The sequence below is a fragment of the Mastomys coucha genome, unplaced genomic scaffold (genome assembly GCF_008632895.1).
Source record: "Mastomys coucha isolate ucsf_1 unplaced genomic scaffold, UCSF_Mcou_1 pScaffold22, whole genome shotgun sequence".
Taxonomy (NCBI): domain Eukaryota; kingdom Metazoa; phylum Chordata; class Mammalia; order Rodentia; family Muridae; genus Mastomys; species Mastomys coucha.
In genome coordinates this window covers 106,885,558-106,902,829 of record NW_022196905.1, presented here as the reverse complement: position 1 = coordinate 106,902,829, position 17,272 = coordinate 106,885,558, and the positions used below count along the sequence as shown (strand labels likewise).

The following is a 17,272-nucleotide window of genomic DNA, read 5'->3' as shown; positions in this document are numbered from 1 at the left end:
TTTCCCTCTGAGCCTCTCTCAGGTCACCAAGCTTGTGCAGCAGGTCCCTTTTCCCTCTGAGCCTCTCTGGCCCTGGACTTTGAATTCTGTTGTGTTGATTTATGTCTGTCTTGTCAACTCTCACACGGTCGTGATAACTGTTTCCATTTTTCTGCTTTATAAAAATATGTATGTGTATTTGTTTATGTGTGTTTGCATGCTTTCTTTTCTTCTGCTAGGGATTTATAGCGCGCCTCTGTCCTTTTGAGCTCCTCCCAAGTTGCTCAGTGAATGTAGGCTCCGCCCACAGCAGTCACTCAGCGACACAGGATTTCCTTCAGCTTCACACCTACAAGGCTCCTTCGCTTAGGTGTTTCCTATCTCCAAAATAGGAAGGATGGATTGTGTTTTCCCACCCACCTTTCAGGTCCCGCCTTGACCTTTCTCTTGAAGTGAAAGATCAGAGCCTGCCTCTGGATGGTGTGAGCTTTCTGGCCTGTTTTGCTGTGCTCTCCCTGCTCCTGCTGCAGAGGATCTGGGACTTGCAGTCTGACTGACTACCTTTTAGGAGTGCAGACAGTGCCAAGGTGCTGTTTCCAGCTTGCCTTTAGTGCACGCCGCTCTCACACACTTCTTGCTGCTTTCTTTTCATAGACACGATGCGGCGAGTAGTGCGGCAGAGCAAGTTCCGGCACGTCTTTGGACAGGCGGTGAAGAACGACCAGTGCTATGATGACATCCGTGTCTCCCGAGTCACCTGGGACAGTTCCTTTTGTGCCGTTAACCCCAGATTCGTGGCCATCATCGTAGAAGCGAGTGGGGGAGGGGCCTTCCTGGTGCTCCCTCTGCACAAGGTGAGTGAGTGAGCGACATCCTGTTCTGGAGCTGCAAATACAGGCTGCTGGTTTCTAGGTTGCCGGGAATTGAACTCAGGTCCTTGGCAAGGGCTCTCACCACTGAGCCATCTCTTCAGGCCCTGGGCTTTTGGGTTTTGAGTTGTAAATGGACCACGAGCTCAAGAAAATGTCCCAAGGGATGGGTGTTAGCTCTGCAGCTTAGTTGTCCTGTTGCTTAGGTCCCACCCCTGCTGCCAGAGTAATGGGTGTTGGAGGTGTCCACACAGTCAGACACAACACAAGATTTTATCCCAACTCTGGGTAATAATAAGCTACAGCCTAGGATTTATACTGTTTAACTGTGGCAGAAGCAAAAGGTCTGGGTGGCTCTGTGTGCACTTCCAGTGCCTGCACTGGTCCTTTCCTGACCTGCCTTTCCTGAGCCCTGTCCCACCTGGGTATAAGATGGAGCTTTTGTGCATCTGTTCTCCTTAGCTTGTAGGAGGAAAAGTCCTGAGCTCTAGAGCTCAGAGTTTAGTGCCCTGACATTACATGTTGAGTATAGACAGCTAGCTTTTTCCATGCGGTGAAAATCTGCAGGCAGCAATGGGAAACTAGGGCATGTCTCACTGTGGATCATGGTTCTGAAAGTAGGCACCACAAAGTCCACCCTCTGTCAAGAGCACAGCTTGACATCATGTGGGGAAGCTTCCGTTTCCTGTAGTTCCCTCCTAGATGTCCATGACTAGCTTGTTCCGGCTTAGCACCTGTGCTTGACTTCTATGGCTAGATTGATAAGTGCACAACTGAGCCAGCCCTGGAAAGAAATAGGAAGATGGTACTCAAGGATCAGAGCAGACACCTGTCTCCAGTGCACCTTCCAGTTGCTCAAGGTGAATCGTGCCATTAATTGGAGCTTTTTCTGCTTGGATACTTTGTTTCTGTTGACTGCTGCCATGCAATTATGCCTTAGCCTGATTTTGGAGTGAGGGTTTGAAGTGAATGTCAGTTATGTTTGCCCACACATCTGTTTAGTATGTTCCTTCAAGGTTAAGTGTAGGTGTGTTCGTGTGCGTGCATGTATGCTTATAGGGACATGTGCATATGGAGGATAGAGGCATTGGATTCCCTGGAGCTACAGATAGTTATGAGCCCCCTGCTATGAGTGCAGGGAATAGAACTTACGTCATCTGGACATGCTCTTAGCCACTGGGCCCTCTCCAGCCTGTGTATTCCTTTATTAGTAGTGAGGAGTGCTCAGGAACTTGACTTTTTGTTGCTAGGGCTCAGGCCAGCCCGCTGAGAGGACAACCACAGCCTGTCAGCCAGGTCAGGAGCTCATGGTCTGCCTGGAGTTAAAGCATTTTTCTTTTTATAAACCGAGGAACGAATTCAAGACATTCTTTTCTTCAAAGAAATGGAACAAGCCAATTAAGAAGCCCAAAATAAACTCTGAATGGCTAATCTTCCACAGAGTTCAGACAGTTCCTTCAGCTTCCACATCCACAAAAGGCTCTGAGAGTCCGCCTTTCCTTCTGCAAACCACAGGAGACTTTGACCCTCACGGTGCTTGCAGGAGACCTGTTTGGTGATGTGGTTCTTATGTTAAGTGGCCTGCATTAGTCAGTATCACATCGCTCTGTGACCATCCTTATGGGAATGAGATTGCAGCAAGTCCTTGGCTGCGGAGAAAGTTTAGTGGGTAGAGTTAGCACGAGGACCTGACTTCGGATCTTCAACATCTATCTTCTGACAAGCTAGGCTCAGGGATACTTGTTCATAACCCTATTGTTAGGGATCAGAGGCAGGAGGAGCCTAGGGGTTCTCTGGCTGCCAGTCCATCAAACCGGTGAGCTCCACTTGAGAGACACTGTCTAAAAAGGGGTGTGTGTGGGGGGAACAGAAGCTACCTCCACATGTATGCACACGTATCCTTCCAACCCCTCCCCCCGTGTGATTGAATCCCACATTGGCTATGGGAGGTTCCTGCATTTTTTGGGGTTGGGGGGGCTTTCCTGGATGCGACTGTCTGTGTTCTGAGCATTGTGAGGGGAGGCTTACAGTGGTATAAGCTGAGTAGTAGCATCGGGGTAGAAGAGTACTAGGTTACTGGCTTCTCTCATCAGTAGGTTCCCAGGCTTCCTGTGGTTTTCAGGTACAGTGTATATTGTTCTAAGTGTTAACTGCGTAACTCTGTGTCAGAGTGAATGACGCTGAAGGAGGAGTAAGGCTTGGCCATTGAAGAGCGAGAAGTCAAGTCCTGGCTGGGTCACCTTGAAGCATGACATTTCTGAGCTACTACCCTGACCCTTCATTTTTCTTTCTGTAATGTAAAGGTGCTATATGTAAAAGTGACTTTCTCAATCCTGGAAATTCTGTGTTCTCAGCATTCTCCTCTCCGGTGGCTATCCACTCTGAGGTGACTTCTGAGTGGTTTTTAAATTCAGAATCTGTAAAGGAACTGCTGGTTTCTCCTCGTCGGTCTGACTAGTAACTCTGGGGAATAGATGCGGGGGTGGGTGGGGGAGGGGGAGGCATCCAGCGGGTGAGGGTGATGGTCAGTCCAGTGCTGTGGTGGAAGGCCTGGCTATTAGGCCCATGTCAGTTGACATTGATGTTTCTGCTCTTCTTGGGCTTCTCCCTGGTCCCTGGGGCCTCAGTAGCTGTAGCAAATAGGACCATCTTCACTGTTGGCAGGAAATACCTACCCTGTAATAGATGGTCTAACCCTAAGTACTTGAGTGAAGGTTGCAGATTTTACGTCGCTGATACTTGATTGTTACTAGGTCAGATTTCATTGTTGTCTGACCATCACATGTGAACGTTGCTCTGCTGTTTGTAGGCTTGGCATTGCCCTTTGCACCGATTCTACCCCTGTGAGCCTGACTCATGCTAATCACAAGTCCTCTGTCACCAAGCTGCACCCTGCCATCCTGCACCCTCACCCCAGCGCTGTGGACTGTTTTCTAACTTATATATTGTTAGATTGCTACTACTGGCCCTGTGTGGTGGTTTGTACCTTTAATCCCAGGACTTGGAAAGCAGCCCACATAGCGAGTTCCAGGCTAGCCAGGCTACATGGTGAGACTTTGTCTCAGCACCCCACCCCACCCATCCCAAGATGGGAGAAGGGATAGCAAAGACTTGTAATCTCACCGCCTTGTGATCAGAGTTTGGGACAATATAAATCCATTAGACAGTCTCTGTCTTCCAAGACTTAAGATCCAAAATGGAAACAGTAACAGGGACAAATATATTGACATACACACATGCCTGTGCACACACATGAGTGGTCAGCACACACTTCTGTGCTCACACATGTGCCTCTGCTCACACATGGACAGCACACACATTCCTGTGCTCACACAAATGCATATGCTCACACATAGGCCTGTGCTCACACACAAGCACCAGCACACACATGAGCGGTCAGCACATTGGCTTGTCAGAGACCATTGCTTGAAGAGTAAATAGGTTCCCAGCTAAGGTGTGGCAGCTTGGATTAGCCCACATGCGCTCCGCCTCTTTGGTAACACTGCTCAAGCCATGGCATGCCTCTCTGCCATGATTTCTGCAGGTGTGGTATGGTGTGTGTTCTTGTTCTCCAGTCTTTCAGAGAATGAGTAAGACAAGGCTGTCTTGTTGAGCACAAGCTGGCTCTGTGATTTGACTGGCACGAGGGATAGCTTTCTTCCTCGATACAAGTGCCCAAGCTGCCTCACCAGCAGCATGCAGGCTCTCAGTCCCCTAAGCTGTCTGCCAGGCTCACTCGTGACACACAGCTGAAGCAAGCACCCCTCCCTGCTGTGGGTTTCTGTTAGGCACACACTCAAACTTTGGACCTCAGAAAACCTGCCAGTCCTGCCTGAGACAAGTAAGGTGGAGGGGTGCTCAGAGAACCGAGCTCCTCACCTGGATGGAGGATCCACACCGCAGGCTCCGGGTCTCCCTGGTGCCTCTCTCTGTTCTGATTGTAAAGGTCTTTTGTATCTTGGAGTGACTTCTGACTTTTTCTGAGCAGTGATTGTCTAGAGGGGGTGGGCCATGATGGGGTGGGTATGGCCAAGGTTCCTTTAACCTTGTGCTACCCTGTCTCTTTGTTCCTGCTGTGTAGATGGGCAGTACCTTTTCTATCTGTATAGATATGTAGATAGAGATACGAAGTTTGGTCCTGGGCATTGATCGAAGGTTATCTGGCTTGCCTGTAGGAGCTTATGTCTTAGGCAGGTGGGTTTGGGGTGACTTGATAGGTAGGCAGCACGTGTAAAGCAGGTATCCTCAGACTGCAGTCTTTGCCATACAGTGTTTGCGTACACTCCATGTCAGTAGTAAGAGTTGTGCTGCCTAGCTTTATGTCAGCTTGATACAAAATAGAGTTAACTGAAAGAAAGGAACCCTATCTGAGAAAATGCCTCCATAAGCTCCAGCTGTAGGGTATTTTCTTAATTAGTAATTTGATGGGGGAGGGCCCAGGCTGTTGTGAGCGGGGCCATCCCTGGGCTGGTGGTTCTGGGTTCTATAAGAAAGCAGGCTAAGCAAGCCTTGGGAGCAAGCCAGTGAACAGCACCCTCCATGGCCTCTGTGTCAGCTCCCGACTCCAGGTTCCTGCCCTGACTTCCCTCAGTGACAGACTGTAACCTGGAAATGTGAGCTGAGCTGAGCCATTTCCTCCCCATCTTGCTCTTGGTCTTGGTGTTTCATCACAGAAACAGTAGTCCTAACTAAGACAAGTGGCTTTCTGGTTATCTGTCCTATTCCACCCCTATCCAGGCTAGGGCCTTATGCACAGTAGGGAGTGCTCTTCCTAACCTGGAATGGTGAGCTGTCCACCACCATACCCCTTCTCGTTAGTTGTGAGTGTTCTTAAAACAGCTGCAGATAGTGTAAGCACATATACATTTATACGTGTGTGTGTGTGTGTGTGTGTGCATGCATGTGCTCTTGCATGCTCGTGAGTGAGTGTGTTAGTGTGTGTATGTGTAATATAAATATTCTTTTTGACATCGGGTCTTCTTGTGTAGCGCAAGTCCCCAAAGCTTGAATGGAATTTAAAGAGTGCTTTAAAACCATACTTTTAGGGTTGTAGCTCAGTTGGTAGAATGATTGCTCAGCACACTGAAGACCATGAGTTTGATTCCCAGCCACATAGACCAGGCATGGCGATGCATAACTATGATCCTACTACCTGGCAGGCTGAGGTAGAAGAATCCTGAGTTCAGAGTCACCCCTAGTGGTGGTTTCCATTGGAAAGGATCCAGTAGGCCCATATGTTTGAATGCTTGTCCCTGGTTGGTGAAACTGTTTGGGATTAGGAGTGGCCTGTCATTGAGAGTGGGCTTTGAAGTTTCAGGAACCCACGCCATTACCTTGACTTCCCAGTCCTGTGATTGTGTCTCAAGATGTGAATTCTCAGCTGTTGCTCCAGCACCCCGGAAACGGAACCTTGGTCCTCTGGAAGAACAGCTTTTTATTGCTGAGTTATCTTTTCAGCCTCGAGTGCTTTTTTGCCTGGACCTGTCCTAGGTTATTACATTCTTTTATTTAAACATTACAAAAATAAATTAATTAAAAAAAATGGGAAGACACCCTTGTCCTCCCTATGAAGATACTAATCCAGCTGTGTGCTGCTTTGGCTTTGGGTGTACAGTCTGGCAGGCCTCTTCTGTGTGAGATGCCAGCACTGCCCGAGGTTAGTGTCCCCAAGACTGAGACCCTCTAAAGAAAATATCTAATAAAAAAAAAAGACGGAAAAAAAAAAAGACTGAGACCCTCTTGCATGGAATAAGTTGTAGAATTCATCACTTATAGCTGGGTGGGTCGTTGCATGCCTGTATTCCCGGTATTTTGGAGGCAGAGGCAGGTGGATTTCTGTGGGTTAGAGGCCAGCTGCTCTACAGAGTGAGTTCCAGGACAATGGGGCTATGTAGAGAGACCTCTCTATAAGAAAAAAAAATTCTTATTTGTACCCAGCAAACATTCCTTTCCCACAGGCTTAGGTGACATACTCCAGGTCTTCAAAATACAGCTACTAGTCTGTAACAAGTTCTTCATGTGCTTCTACAGAGCAGAAGCTGTGAGACCCCCTGTTCTGGAAAAGAGCTGACTCTCGGCCCCCTCATGTGTCTCTCAGCAAGTCCCTCCTAAGCCTTAGCTGCCTGTCCCCCATACCCCCAACAGGCTGAGCCCTGAGGTTTCATTTCTGTTCTTGTCTTACTCATGGTGCCCCGTTGGCCCCAGAGCCCATGTCTTCTTGCCCCTTTTCTTTGTAAGAAGGCGTCAGTCATTCCTTCACCAACATGAGTCAGGCACAGCGAGCACTCTGAGGACTCAAGGAAGTCCTTGCAGGAGGCTGCATGTTCTCGGAGCAGTGTAAGAGAAAGGCTGAGAGAGCCCAGAAACTTCAGAGGGCTTGGAACTGGCAGTTGGTGGTGCCCCCTGTGCTCCTTACTGCAGTGTGGGACTGTTTGCTCCCTGAACCATCTGCCTTCTGCCAGAGAGCTGTCTTTGTATGTCACTCTGTCCCTGCACTTGCCAGCGCTGTGCCTGTAAACAATCAGGAAATGTTTCATAAATTGTTGAGAACAGTTTCCACCCTTGACCTGCTGAATGTATCAAGTGGGTTCATCTGTCCCAGAAGGCTGCGCCAGTTTCGTGCAGCCTGACCTTGGGCCCTGTGTGGAAGGCCACACCCCAGGTGGCTAACCTCTGTCTCACCCTGGGTATATATCCACAAGGTAGAAAGCAAATAACCCAAAGGCACATTGGTTTGATTCTTCTCAGAAGTCGGCCATTAGTCTCATTTAAAGCTGACCCTGTCGAGTTGGCCCTGGCTGGGGTTGGGATGTTCTCATAGCCACATTGAACAAATCCAGTTCACTGGGCAGAAGTCTCCTGCCACAGGGCTTCTCTGAAGGCAGAGGGTCTTGCAGCATGATTGTGCTACGGGAGATTCTCCTGCCATAGAAGGTATGGTAGATGTCATAGTTAAATAGTTCAGAAATGCTATGTAGATCTGTGAATCATGACCTGCACCTCAGGGAAAGACCGAGTTCTGCTTGGTGCAGAACAAGCTCCTGAACTCGGGATTAAAAAAGTGGTCTTTCCTCTCATCCTCTTCCTCTCCTTCCACTGCTCCAAAACCAGCAGTGACTCACCATCTCCTGAGCCAGTCAGGAGTGTCTTCCCACAGCCAGTCAGGTGTGAGCAGTTAGGTGTGTAGCCGCACCCTTTTTGAATGGGCTCCCTCATATTCATGGTTCTGATCTTAGACTGTGCATACCAGTCCTCCAGGTGCACTTCAGCATCATGTCTGCCAACTTATTGTATATGTTGTCACTAAAATACAGCACTTTGGCTCCTTTCTATCCAGTAAGCTTCAAAAATTCATGCAAGTTGTTCTATGTATACACCTGGCCTTTCTGTAGCTTCGGGATTTATCCCAAAGTCAGATGCCGTTCACTTATCTTTCAGGAGGTCCCACTTGGCCACTAGGGAGCTGAGCTTCTTGGCCTGAACTTTGCAGTGACATGCCTCACCCCTTGTCCATGAGCTGCTGAGGTTGGTGGTGATGAGGAGCTCACAGTATGTGCTTGTCCCTCTGTATGCTATTCCTTTGATGTGGGCATCTCTTATTGAGTCTTTGACATCTTGTTCAGCTGTGTGAACTCATCGGTGCTGCTCTTCACACCAGACAGCAGTGTCATCTCAGGTAGAAAGATGTCCTTGTGCCCCGTGGTGCTCCCTGAGAACTCCTCCCATAATGCCATTCATTTGCTTCAGAGCCATGTGGTACCTGTAGGCTTAAATTTTTCAAAACCTACTTGAATTAGGATTCTTAAACACTTCATCCTCCCTTCTAGCCCACCTGCTAGAGGCAGGAGGAAAGTTAATAGAAAACCGGGTTTGTGGACCTATTTAGAGGTAGTTCTTCAGGGAGATCAAACCTTCATTGTCAGGATATCTAGTTCAAAACATCAAACACGAATCTGTAGCTGCAGTCCAGTCTAATCTGCAAACACCAAACACAAATCAGTAGCAGCGGTTGGATCCAGAAGAAACCGAAAGGCCTTGCCAAATCAGCATGAGTCCAAGGAAGCAGCCAGAAGCTACCAGAAGATCATGAGAAGTTCCTTGGCAAGTTACTCTTTATGAAGTCACAACATGCGAAGATCAGCAACGAAGTGCAAGAGCCCCGTCGCTGTCTGTGGGGTTATATTTATATTCTTTCTAAACATCACATGTCTGCTTCAGCACAACATCCTCCCACCTGTGTCTGCTTCAGCAAAACATCACATGACATAACTGAGTCTTCAAAGTAACCAGAAATTTCCACTACAGGCACCCCTGAGGATGCCAGTCACTTCTTCGTGGGGACAACACACCTTTCTGTGGACAGTTCCCAGCTGGCTGTAATGAACAGCGTCAATCTTGATTGTCACTGTCCAGGAATCACAAAACTTAGGTCACCCTGGCTTCTGCATGACGGTGGTGACTGCCAGTGAGAAGGGTCTGGGTAGCCCTGAGGATGGGAGTGTGCAGGTCCTAACCAACCCTGAGGATGGGAGTGTGCAAGTCCTAACCCTGAGGATGGGAGTGTGCAGGTCCTTAGACTTCAGTCAAAGTCTTGATGCTGGACAGGGTCATCTCACTGTTTGAGGAAATGACATCTAGATTGGACAAGTTGCCTGTGATGGGAGGAACCAGTTGTTCCGCACTTGTCTTTGTCTGCTGGGAGCTCCCACCCCCACAGGCAGCATTTTACAGCTCAAACAGGCTCAGAACACAGAACCAAGTGACTGAGTGCCTCCCCGGCTGCCAGTGGCTGCAGGGTCCTTGCTTTGCCAGCTCTACCTGTGGGCCCGAGGAGCTTGCCTGGGTATTGCTTCTAAACATCCCTCTAACAGCTAAGCTTCTAAACATCCCTCTAACAGCTACCCTGGGTCTGCCCATTGCTGAGCCTGTGACTGCATAAAGCACTCAGGTCCTGGGTGATGAAGGCCACCTGGGGTTGGAAGACTTCACAAGGAGATTGTTTGCTTTCAGGGTCTGTGAGTTTGCATCCAGGAGCTAGAGGGAATACAGTTTGAGAAGGGGGGGTGTTCTGCCCCAGAAGGGCAAGGGCAGTAGCCACATCCTCTTCCAGACTGGTACTTCAAAGTGTAGGTTGGCTTCTTTGGCATGCAGGAAATGGCATGCTAGAGGAAATGGATCTGATCATCTGTATATCATATGAACCAACATATGTCAGAAGTAGTTGAAAGTAGTTTTATGGTAGGAAAATCACACAGTTGTTGGGAGGTTTTTTTCTCCTCCTCCTCCTTGTCCTCCTCCTTCTCCTCCTCCTCCTCCTCCTCGTCCTCCTCCTCCTCCTCCTCCTTCTCTTCCTTCTTCTTCTTCTTATTTCCAGTATGAATTGTATAAGATTGACATTTTCCTTGAGCATGTGAAGAACCAGAACAAGCACTCAGTCCTGTGACAGCTCCATCGGCCAGGTGTCTTCCCTCAGCCGTCTCAGGAGGCAGTTGTTTGAGTCAGACAAAAGTGAGACTCCATAGTCTGTCCCATCCAGTTGTGTCTGGAGACTATCCTTCCTGAACTGTCACCTTTGAGCTTGGTGCATCTGCTGCCTCTCCCGTTCTGGGATAGAGTGACTGTCCCAGGCTGCAGGCATGTTTTCGACCTTCCATGTCTAATAAATCTTCCTGTGACTTCCCAGTGTAAATCTGTTGTTTCTCTCCACGATGTGAAGGTCTGGGGACCTTAGGGACTTGAAGTCCAGTTGAACCTCCTTTGCATTCTCTTCTTGGAAGGGAAGCTCAACAAGATAGTAGCTTGGCCTTGGTGCTGCAGGCCCATAGGCCCACAGTAGTGCTAGTTTTTCAGTCTCAGTGTGTACTGTGCCTTGTGGTAGTGATGGGATCTGAGCAGCTGTGTGTTGAGGGCTTTGCATGCCAGCCACCGCACTGAGAGGTTCCTCCTTTCCCGGCACAGATTCGGGAGGAGCACAGGCTCCCATGGTGCTGCTCTGTGTGAGCACTGTGCTTGCACCTGCCGGATTCGCATTGGCTGCGTTGCTGTGTGGCTGAATACACATGCTGACAGGCGGTTTTCATTTCTGCAGAGAGACACGCTGATTGTCCACTGTATAGGGTGGCTGTTTGACACTGCATAGCCATTGGTGGTGTTGGTGGAGGGTTTTATTACATGCCATTTCTTGATGTGTTGTGACCTGCCAGTTCACTGCTTACTGAAACAGCTTCTGTCTGCCTTTAGCACCTAAATTCTGAAGTGTGTGTGTCTTGAAAGGCTGGGGGATGGTCTGGGGATTCAGGGGGAGGGCACCAGGTGCAGAACAATGACTTGTAAATTGTGTCCTAAGCTGCCAGCCACATGAGTGCTGCGTGGCCTCATTACCACATGAAGTGCCACAGAAGGGCCCTTTCATTTTCTCTCAGTGCCTGTGTTCTCCATTCTTACTGAAGGGAGCAAGGAGGAGGGCTGCTCTGCTGGCCCCCAGTTAACAATGAAGCACAAAGTGCTGGCAGAGGAAGCTCACAGTGTGCCCTGGGGCTGTGACTCACCGAGAGTATGCCCAGCAGATGATGTGTCCCCCACCCCCTCCTCCAGAGACGAGCAGCAGGCAGCCTGTCCTTTGTGCACCCTCACCTCATCCAGCTTCTGCTGCTGTTCACTGCTGCTGTGTCCCAGCAGCCGGCCTGCAGGCCTGACAAGCTCTGACAGTGCTTTTTACCATATATGGCCATCAGTGCTCGGTGGCTGACAGCTGGCCAGGATAATTTCCTTCCTCTGCTTTGATTGGCTGCACAGCTGCTTAGAGAATGGTGGGATCTGGAAGTGTGTAGTGAGAAGCCACCTAGTCAAGTGCAGAGAATGTTTAACGCTTTCCTGGGCTCCTGGAGAGTCCCTGCTGGGCATGCCGGGCCAAGAAAGGGTTCTGGGCATACGCAGATTGCTCTTAAAAGTCCACCCAGTTTACATTGAACACGTTTTTTGCAATGTCATCTACACATGTAGCAAGCTGCTCTTGCCAACTTGAAGGTCTCTGTTGGTTGGGTGTAGAGTCCAGGGAAGGCTGAGCTGGGAGGCCAGGGATGAGAGACATCGGCTAGTTCATCTGACTGAGTTCTGTCCTGCATAAGGGACACAGGTCATGGAGTTGGGTCTGTTCTCTCCTCCTCTAACTTGTTCACAAGATGGAGACTGTCTTGCCGTGATCCCAAGGCATTCTCCTGCCCCCAAGGCAGTACTGTTCTGTTTCTCACTCCCACTCTGGAGTCCCAGAGGCTGCTCATTAGAATGGACTAGACAAGTGCCCGTTCTCCTCAATGATGGGGACACTCCCTCTGTCCTCCACTGAGATCCGTACTTCTTGTGCTTGTGACTTTTAAGTTGAGATGTTGGTCCTGACTCTATTCTACTGCATCGTGGGCTCGTGATCTTTGTTCTCAGCTCACAAGAATCACATGGGATCACGGTGGTCAGGACTGAGTTTTCACTTATAAGTTCTCGCAAGTCATTGACAAATACCTAGCCATCCTTTAGGGTTAGGGTTAGGGCTAGGTTGACACACATCTTTAATCCCAGCATTTAGGGGCAGAGGCATAGGTAAGCAGATCTCTGAGTTTCAGGCCAGCCTGGTTTAAATAGTGAGTTCCAGCCTGCTAACGCTTGTCTTAATAAACTAAACTCCCATACTCAAAGGAAATATATAGTTTTAGGTTGCTATTTTGTATTTTTGAAAGCAGAGTAGACACTGATAATTAAGAAAGCATAGGAAAGAACTCTTTGGGATGGGGGCCAAGGGCTAATGGGGAGGGCAGGGTCAATGTGGGACTTTTATTGTTCTGTTGCTATGGGGGTTGAGTTTAGGACTTGGTATATCCAGGGCTATACCACTGACCTACAATCCCAGCGTGGTATACTTGAATAAGAACGTGTTAACCTTTTTCACTTTTTTTTTCTTCAGGTAAACACTAACAGTTTACCTTCTCAAGTTCTCAGTGGGCTTTTAAGTCTGGTCTGTATAAAATCCATTAAATCCAGTATTGCTGCTTGGGCCAGCAAGATGGCTCAGTTGGCAAAGGTGCTTACTGCACAAGCCTGGTGATCTGCATTAATCCTGGAATGTGTGTAAAGAGGAAAGAGAGAGGCTGTTTGACAGACTTGCCCTCTGAGCTCCATATGTGTGATGTGGCATGTACATGGCCCCACCATACACATACATACACATATATGTACACACCATAATAAATGTAAAAGTTATGTTACAGGATGGGCATGGTGGCACACACTTTAATTGCAATACTCGGGAGGCCAAGGCAGGTGGATCTCTGAATTCCAAGACAGCCAGGGCTTCACAGAGAAACCACGGAGAAACCCTTTCCTTTGTCATAGACAAAGGAAAGACAAGGGAAGTTGGTGAACCCAGCTCTGGGGATGCCTCTGATGTGAAGGTTACCCGTGTGCCTCCAACACTTAAGGCTGTTTTCTCCCAAGACCACACCTCCCTTCAGCCTTAGCTGCTGGCTTACCTCAGAGTAGGTCAGCCTCAGTCTGTGTTTTACTCCAGAACACTCCTATCCCCGAGGCTGGTGTTTCTGTCCCCTTACAGCAGAGCTCCCTCCATGTGTTTCATCAGCAAGTCACACATGGTATGCATCTCCATAGCTGAGGCCACCCCTGTCATCTGCAGTCTCCATGGCTCCTCCCTGTGGAGCAGTTGAGGCTCACAGATTCCAACAGAACTCACATAAATAATTCTGTCATAGGAAAAGGAAGCTGGGGAAAAAGAAAAGGCTTCAATAGATGCCCTTTCCTGACTCCTTTGAACCCGTGCATGTGAATGGGGCCCTTATGCTTGGCTGGAACTTTCCTCTGCTTCCGAGCACATGTTTGATTCCATTCTCCATGCTGGAGTTCACGAGTCCTCAGTTTATTCCCCCAGAGCCAGAAATGAACTGTTACTGACATGTGGGCACATCAAATGGGTTTGCTCCTCATTCTTTTCCTTAAAAAGCAGACATCTGGAAATGCCAGGCTGCTCATCCCTCTTCTGAGAGTCGTGAGACCTGAGCCTTTCAGTGCTCTGGACCTTACATGTGCCTGGCCAGACCCAGCTTGGGCCAGAGGCACAGAGGAACAGCTGAGGAGTTGGAAAGGACAGGAAAGTGAGGCAGCTGCCCAGATTCATAGGAGACGGGCAGAAAACAGAGGGGGCTCCATGGTGAACTTCAGGATAGAAGCTGGGATGAACTGTGCAGCTGTTTCAGCATCTCAAAGGGAGCATTTGAGACTGAGGACGTGAGTTTGCTAGCTTTGGACAGTAACTCATGAGAACATTAACATGTTACATGTTTCTATGCTGGAAGGGGCCAGCCTCTGCTCATTGGTCCTTCCTAGCACCAGTTCCATTGTGCCTAATTGACTGATGAGGGAACGCCTGTAGTGTGTGAGGAATGTTCTTACTCTGTAGGATTTTGTATAAGCCACACAGCACACGTTACAGGCCTTGGGTCTTGAGGGTCCATGAGGGTGAGAACTCCCCGGGTCCCTTTTCACAGGGTGGAATTCCTCTGTGGTAGTGTCTGTGGGGAATCTCCTGTATTGTTTATACTGTATACATTGACAGTTTGATTGCAGTGTGGCCTTAGCACACAAAGCATGTATGTCTAAGAGGGAAGTGTAAGACAAATGCCACACAGGCTTAGACACGGGGAACCACTATGGTTTTCTTTTGGAATTGATGGGAATACATTGTAACTAGAAACTTAGGCTGCATTTTAAGTTCTTAAAGAGGAATGCCATCACACAGTCAGCTCAGCTAGAATGTTCCTTTTTTAGAGCCATTAGATATAAGGCTTTATGATTACTGACCTTTTCGTTCTGTTTTTACTTTTCACTCTCTTCCACCCTCTGGAGCCTGGGACAGGAAATGTTCTCTAGTTGACTGGGCTTTGTTAAGAGGTGGGGGCTCGCTCTCTCCACAGGCCCTGATGACTCTTGGTTTGAATTATTTATTCTAAGTACACTGTAGCTGTCTTCAGACACACCAGAAGAGGGCGTCAGATCTCACTAGGGATGGTTGTGAGCCACCATGTGTTTGCTGGGGTTTGAATTCATGACCTTCAGAAGAGCAGTCGGTGCTCTTACCCACTGAGCCATCTCTCCAGCCCCTTGGTTTGAAATTTTAAGGTCTTGCCCCAGACACAAAGCATGTGGCAGTGCTGGCATCCGCCTTACCACTCTGCTCCGGGCTGCTGGCAGGGACAAGCTCAGAGCTGTCACCGTCAGCTCGGGCCAGCCACGTGGAAACTGTGCCCTTACACCTCTGCCTTGTGCCAGCTGTCTACACGCCTCAGAGGCTGAATTTTCCCTTGGGTTCATGTTGCTTGGCTCAGAGCAGGCCACTAGATCTGTCAGGTACTAATTCAAGTGTGCCAGGGTCCTGACCCATTCCATTACTGTCCCACAAGTGTATGGACCAGGGCCTGGCACAGCCTCTAGAATCTTGGTAATGGTTTGACAGTTACTGAGTTACTCTCGGTAATTTCAGCCATTTGGGATTGTGACTGGACAAGCACGGTGTGCCGTGTGAATGAATTAAAACCTTATTGAAGTCTCAGAACACAAACGGCTGTAGTTTTTGTCCTAGAAAAGGACAGATGCTAGGTGACATGGTACACACACCCAAGATCCAGACCAGCCAGCTATGCAATGAGACATGGTCTCAGAGAAACAAGCAAATAGAGCTGGCGAGATGGCTCAGTGGTTAAGAGCACTGACTGCTCTTCCAAAGGTCCTGAGTTCAAATCCCAGTAACCACATGGTGGCTCACAACCATCCGCAATGAGATCTGATGCCCTCTTCTGGTGTGTCTGAAGACAGCAACAGTGTACTTATTTATAATAATAAATCTTTGGTCCGGAGAGAGCAGAGGTCCTAAATTCAATTCCCAGCAACCAAACCACATGAAGGCTCACAACCATTTATACAGCTACAGTGTTTTCATAGACATAAAAAAATAATAATAAATAAATCTTTAAAAAGAAAAAAAAGAAACAAGCAAATAAAGCAAAGCCAAAACAGTGGCATCCAGGCCAGTGTAGTGGCAGGTGAACTTGCTTTCTGTGCAAGCCTGGCAGATCAGTCTCTAGACTCCCAGCTCTGTGACCTCCATAGCATGCATACCCACTCACACACAAGCACACTATACACACTAATAATAAATAAAATTATACTGTGTCTAGATGGTGTGGTTAAGGTGACTTATCCTTAATGAAGAGCATTAGTAAAATGAAATTATTGTATATAAAAATTAGAAAATTGGAGAGAAGTCCTTAAAATGTCACTATTTAGTCAGAAAAAGATACCAGGAAGCTGGCTTTAAATTTGTAAGCTTTCTAGCATTGCTGTTATTTGCACATGCTGCTGAGGTAAGCTGCAGCATCATGGAGCATGTAGACCCTCAGAGTAGACACAGTCCTCATTGGCCATGGGACAAACAGCAAATGAAGACTCATCTTGGGGTGCATGGGAACTGTGTGTCCCCTTAGTGATGTCTGCTTGTTCTTACACATTAGCCCACTGTCACGGTAACAGGAATGCTGCACGATCCGCTGTCTTGTTTGTTTGCCAGTTGCAGTGGGCACCAAGTGCACACAATGAGGTCGGAAGGTAACTTGCTGCGGGGGTTTCTGGGATTGAATTCAGGTTCCCTGGCTTGGGATCAGGTACCTTTCACCTCCGAGTAACCTTGCTGGGTCGTATCATCACATCTTAATAGTATATATACCCTTTGGTAAAAAGTCTGATTGTACTTTAGTTTAATTTGATTTTGTTATGGGTGAGAAGGTACCTGGGGGTTATGAGAACAAGAGAGCTGCCATCCCATCCGGCGTGCACTTGGGACACCATCCCTCCCTCTGCCTGTGCCTGCCTCCCTGTGTATAATCAGTGCCTTTTGTACAGTGCTGTGGTGTGACGCTACTGTGTTTGTTGGATGGATTTATGGTGACGTCACAGCTAGAGGAAGCAGCTGCTTGCAGAGTATCCAGTGCTATTAACACTATGTTCCTGATGGCTGGCCGCCAGCAGTTGCCAGCTACTGTTGCACTCTGTGCACAGCCCTGGTGGGAAGGTTTTTCCCTATCCAAGTCTAGCATTGATGGCCAGTGACATTTCAGATAGCTGCCTCTTAGATACTGTGCCTTCATTTATTTCTGAATAATTAAGTTTCCATATGATCAGTGATCTTGTCCACACCTGAAAGCATTAGTTATTACCATTACTTGTGGCTTGTTTTCTTGTTTGTATATCTGTTGACTTGCTTATAACTTCTGTACAGACCAGGCCAGCCTTGAACTCACAGATAGCCACTTACTTCTGCTTCCAAAATTCTGGGATTAAAAATGTGCAGCACTATGGGCCCCCCCGTCCCT

The 17,272-nt window shown here is 48.3% G+C and overlaps 1 protein-coding gene across 1 annotated transcript in view; it reads left to right on the top strand.

Moving 5' to 3' along the window:
- Positions 1 to 17,272, top strand: part of Coro1c (coronin 1C) — a 65,146-nt gene that overhangs the window by 24,937 nt on the left and 22,937 nt on the right. The window contains exon 2 of the mRNA XM_031337457.1: positions 634 to 833. Coding sequence (XP_031193317.1) covers positions 639 to 833 — 195 coding nt within the window. The 5' untranslated portion in view covers positions 634 to 638. The remainder of the gene's footprint in view (positions 1 to 633; positions 834 to 17,272) is intronic.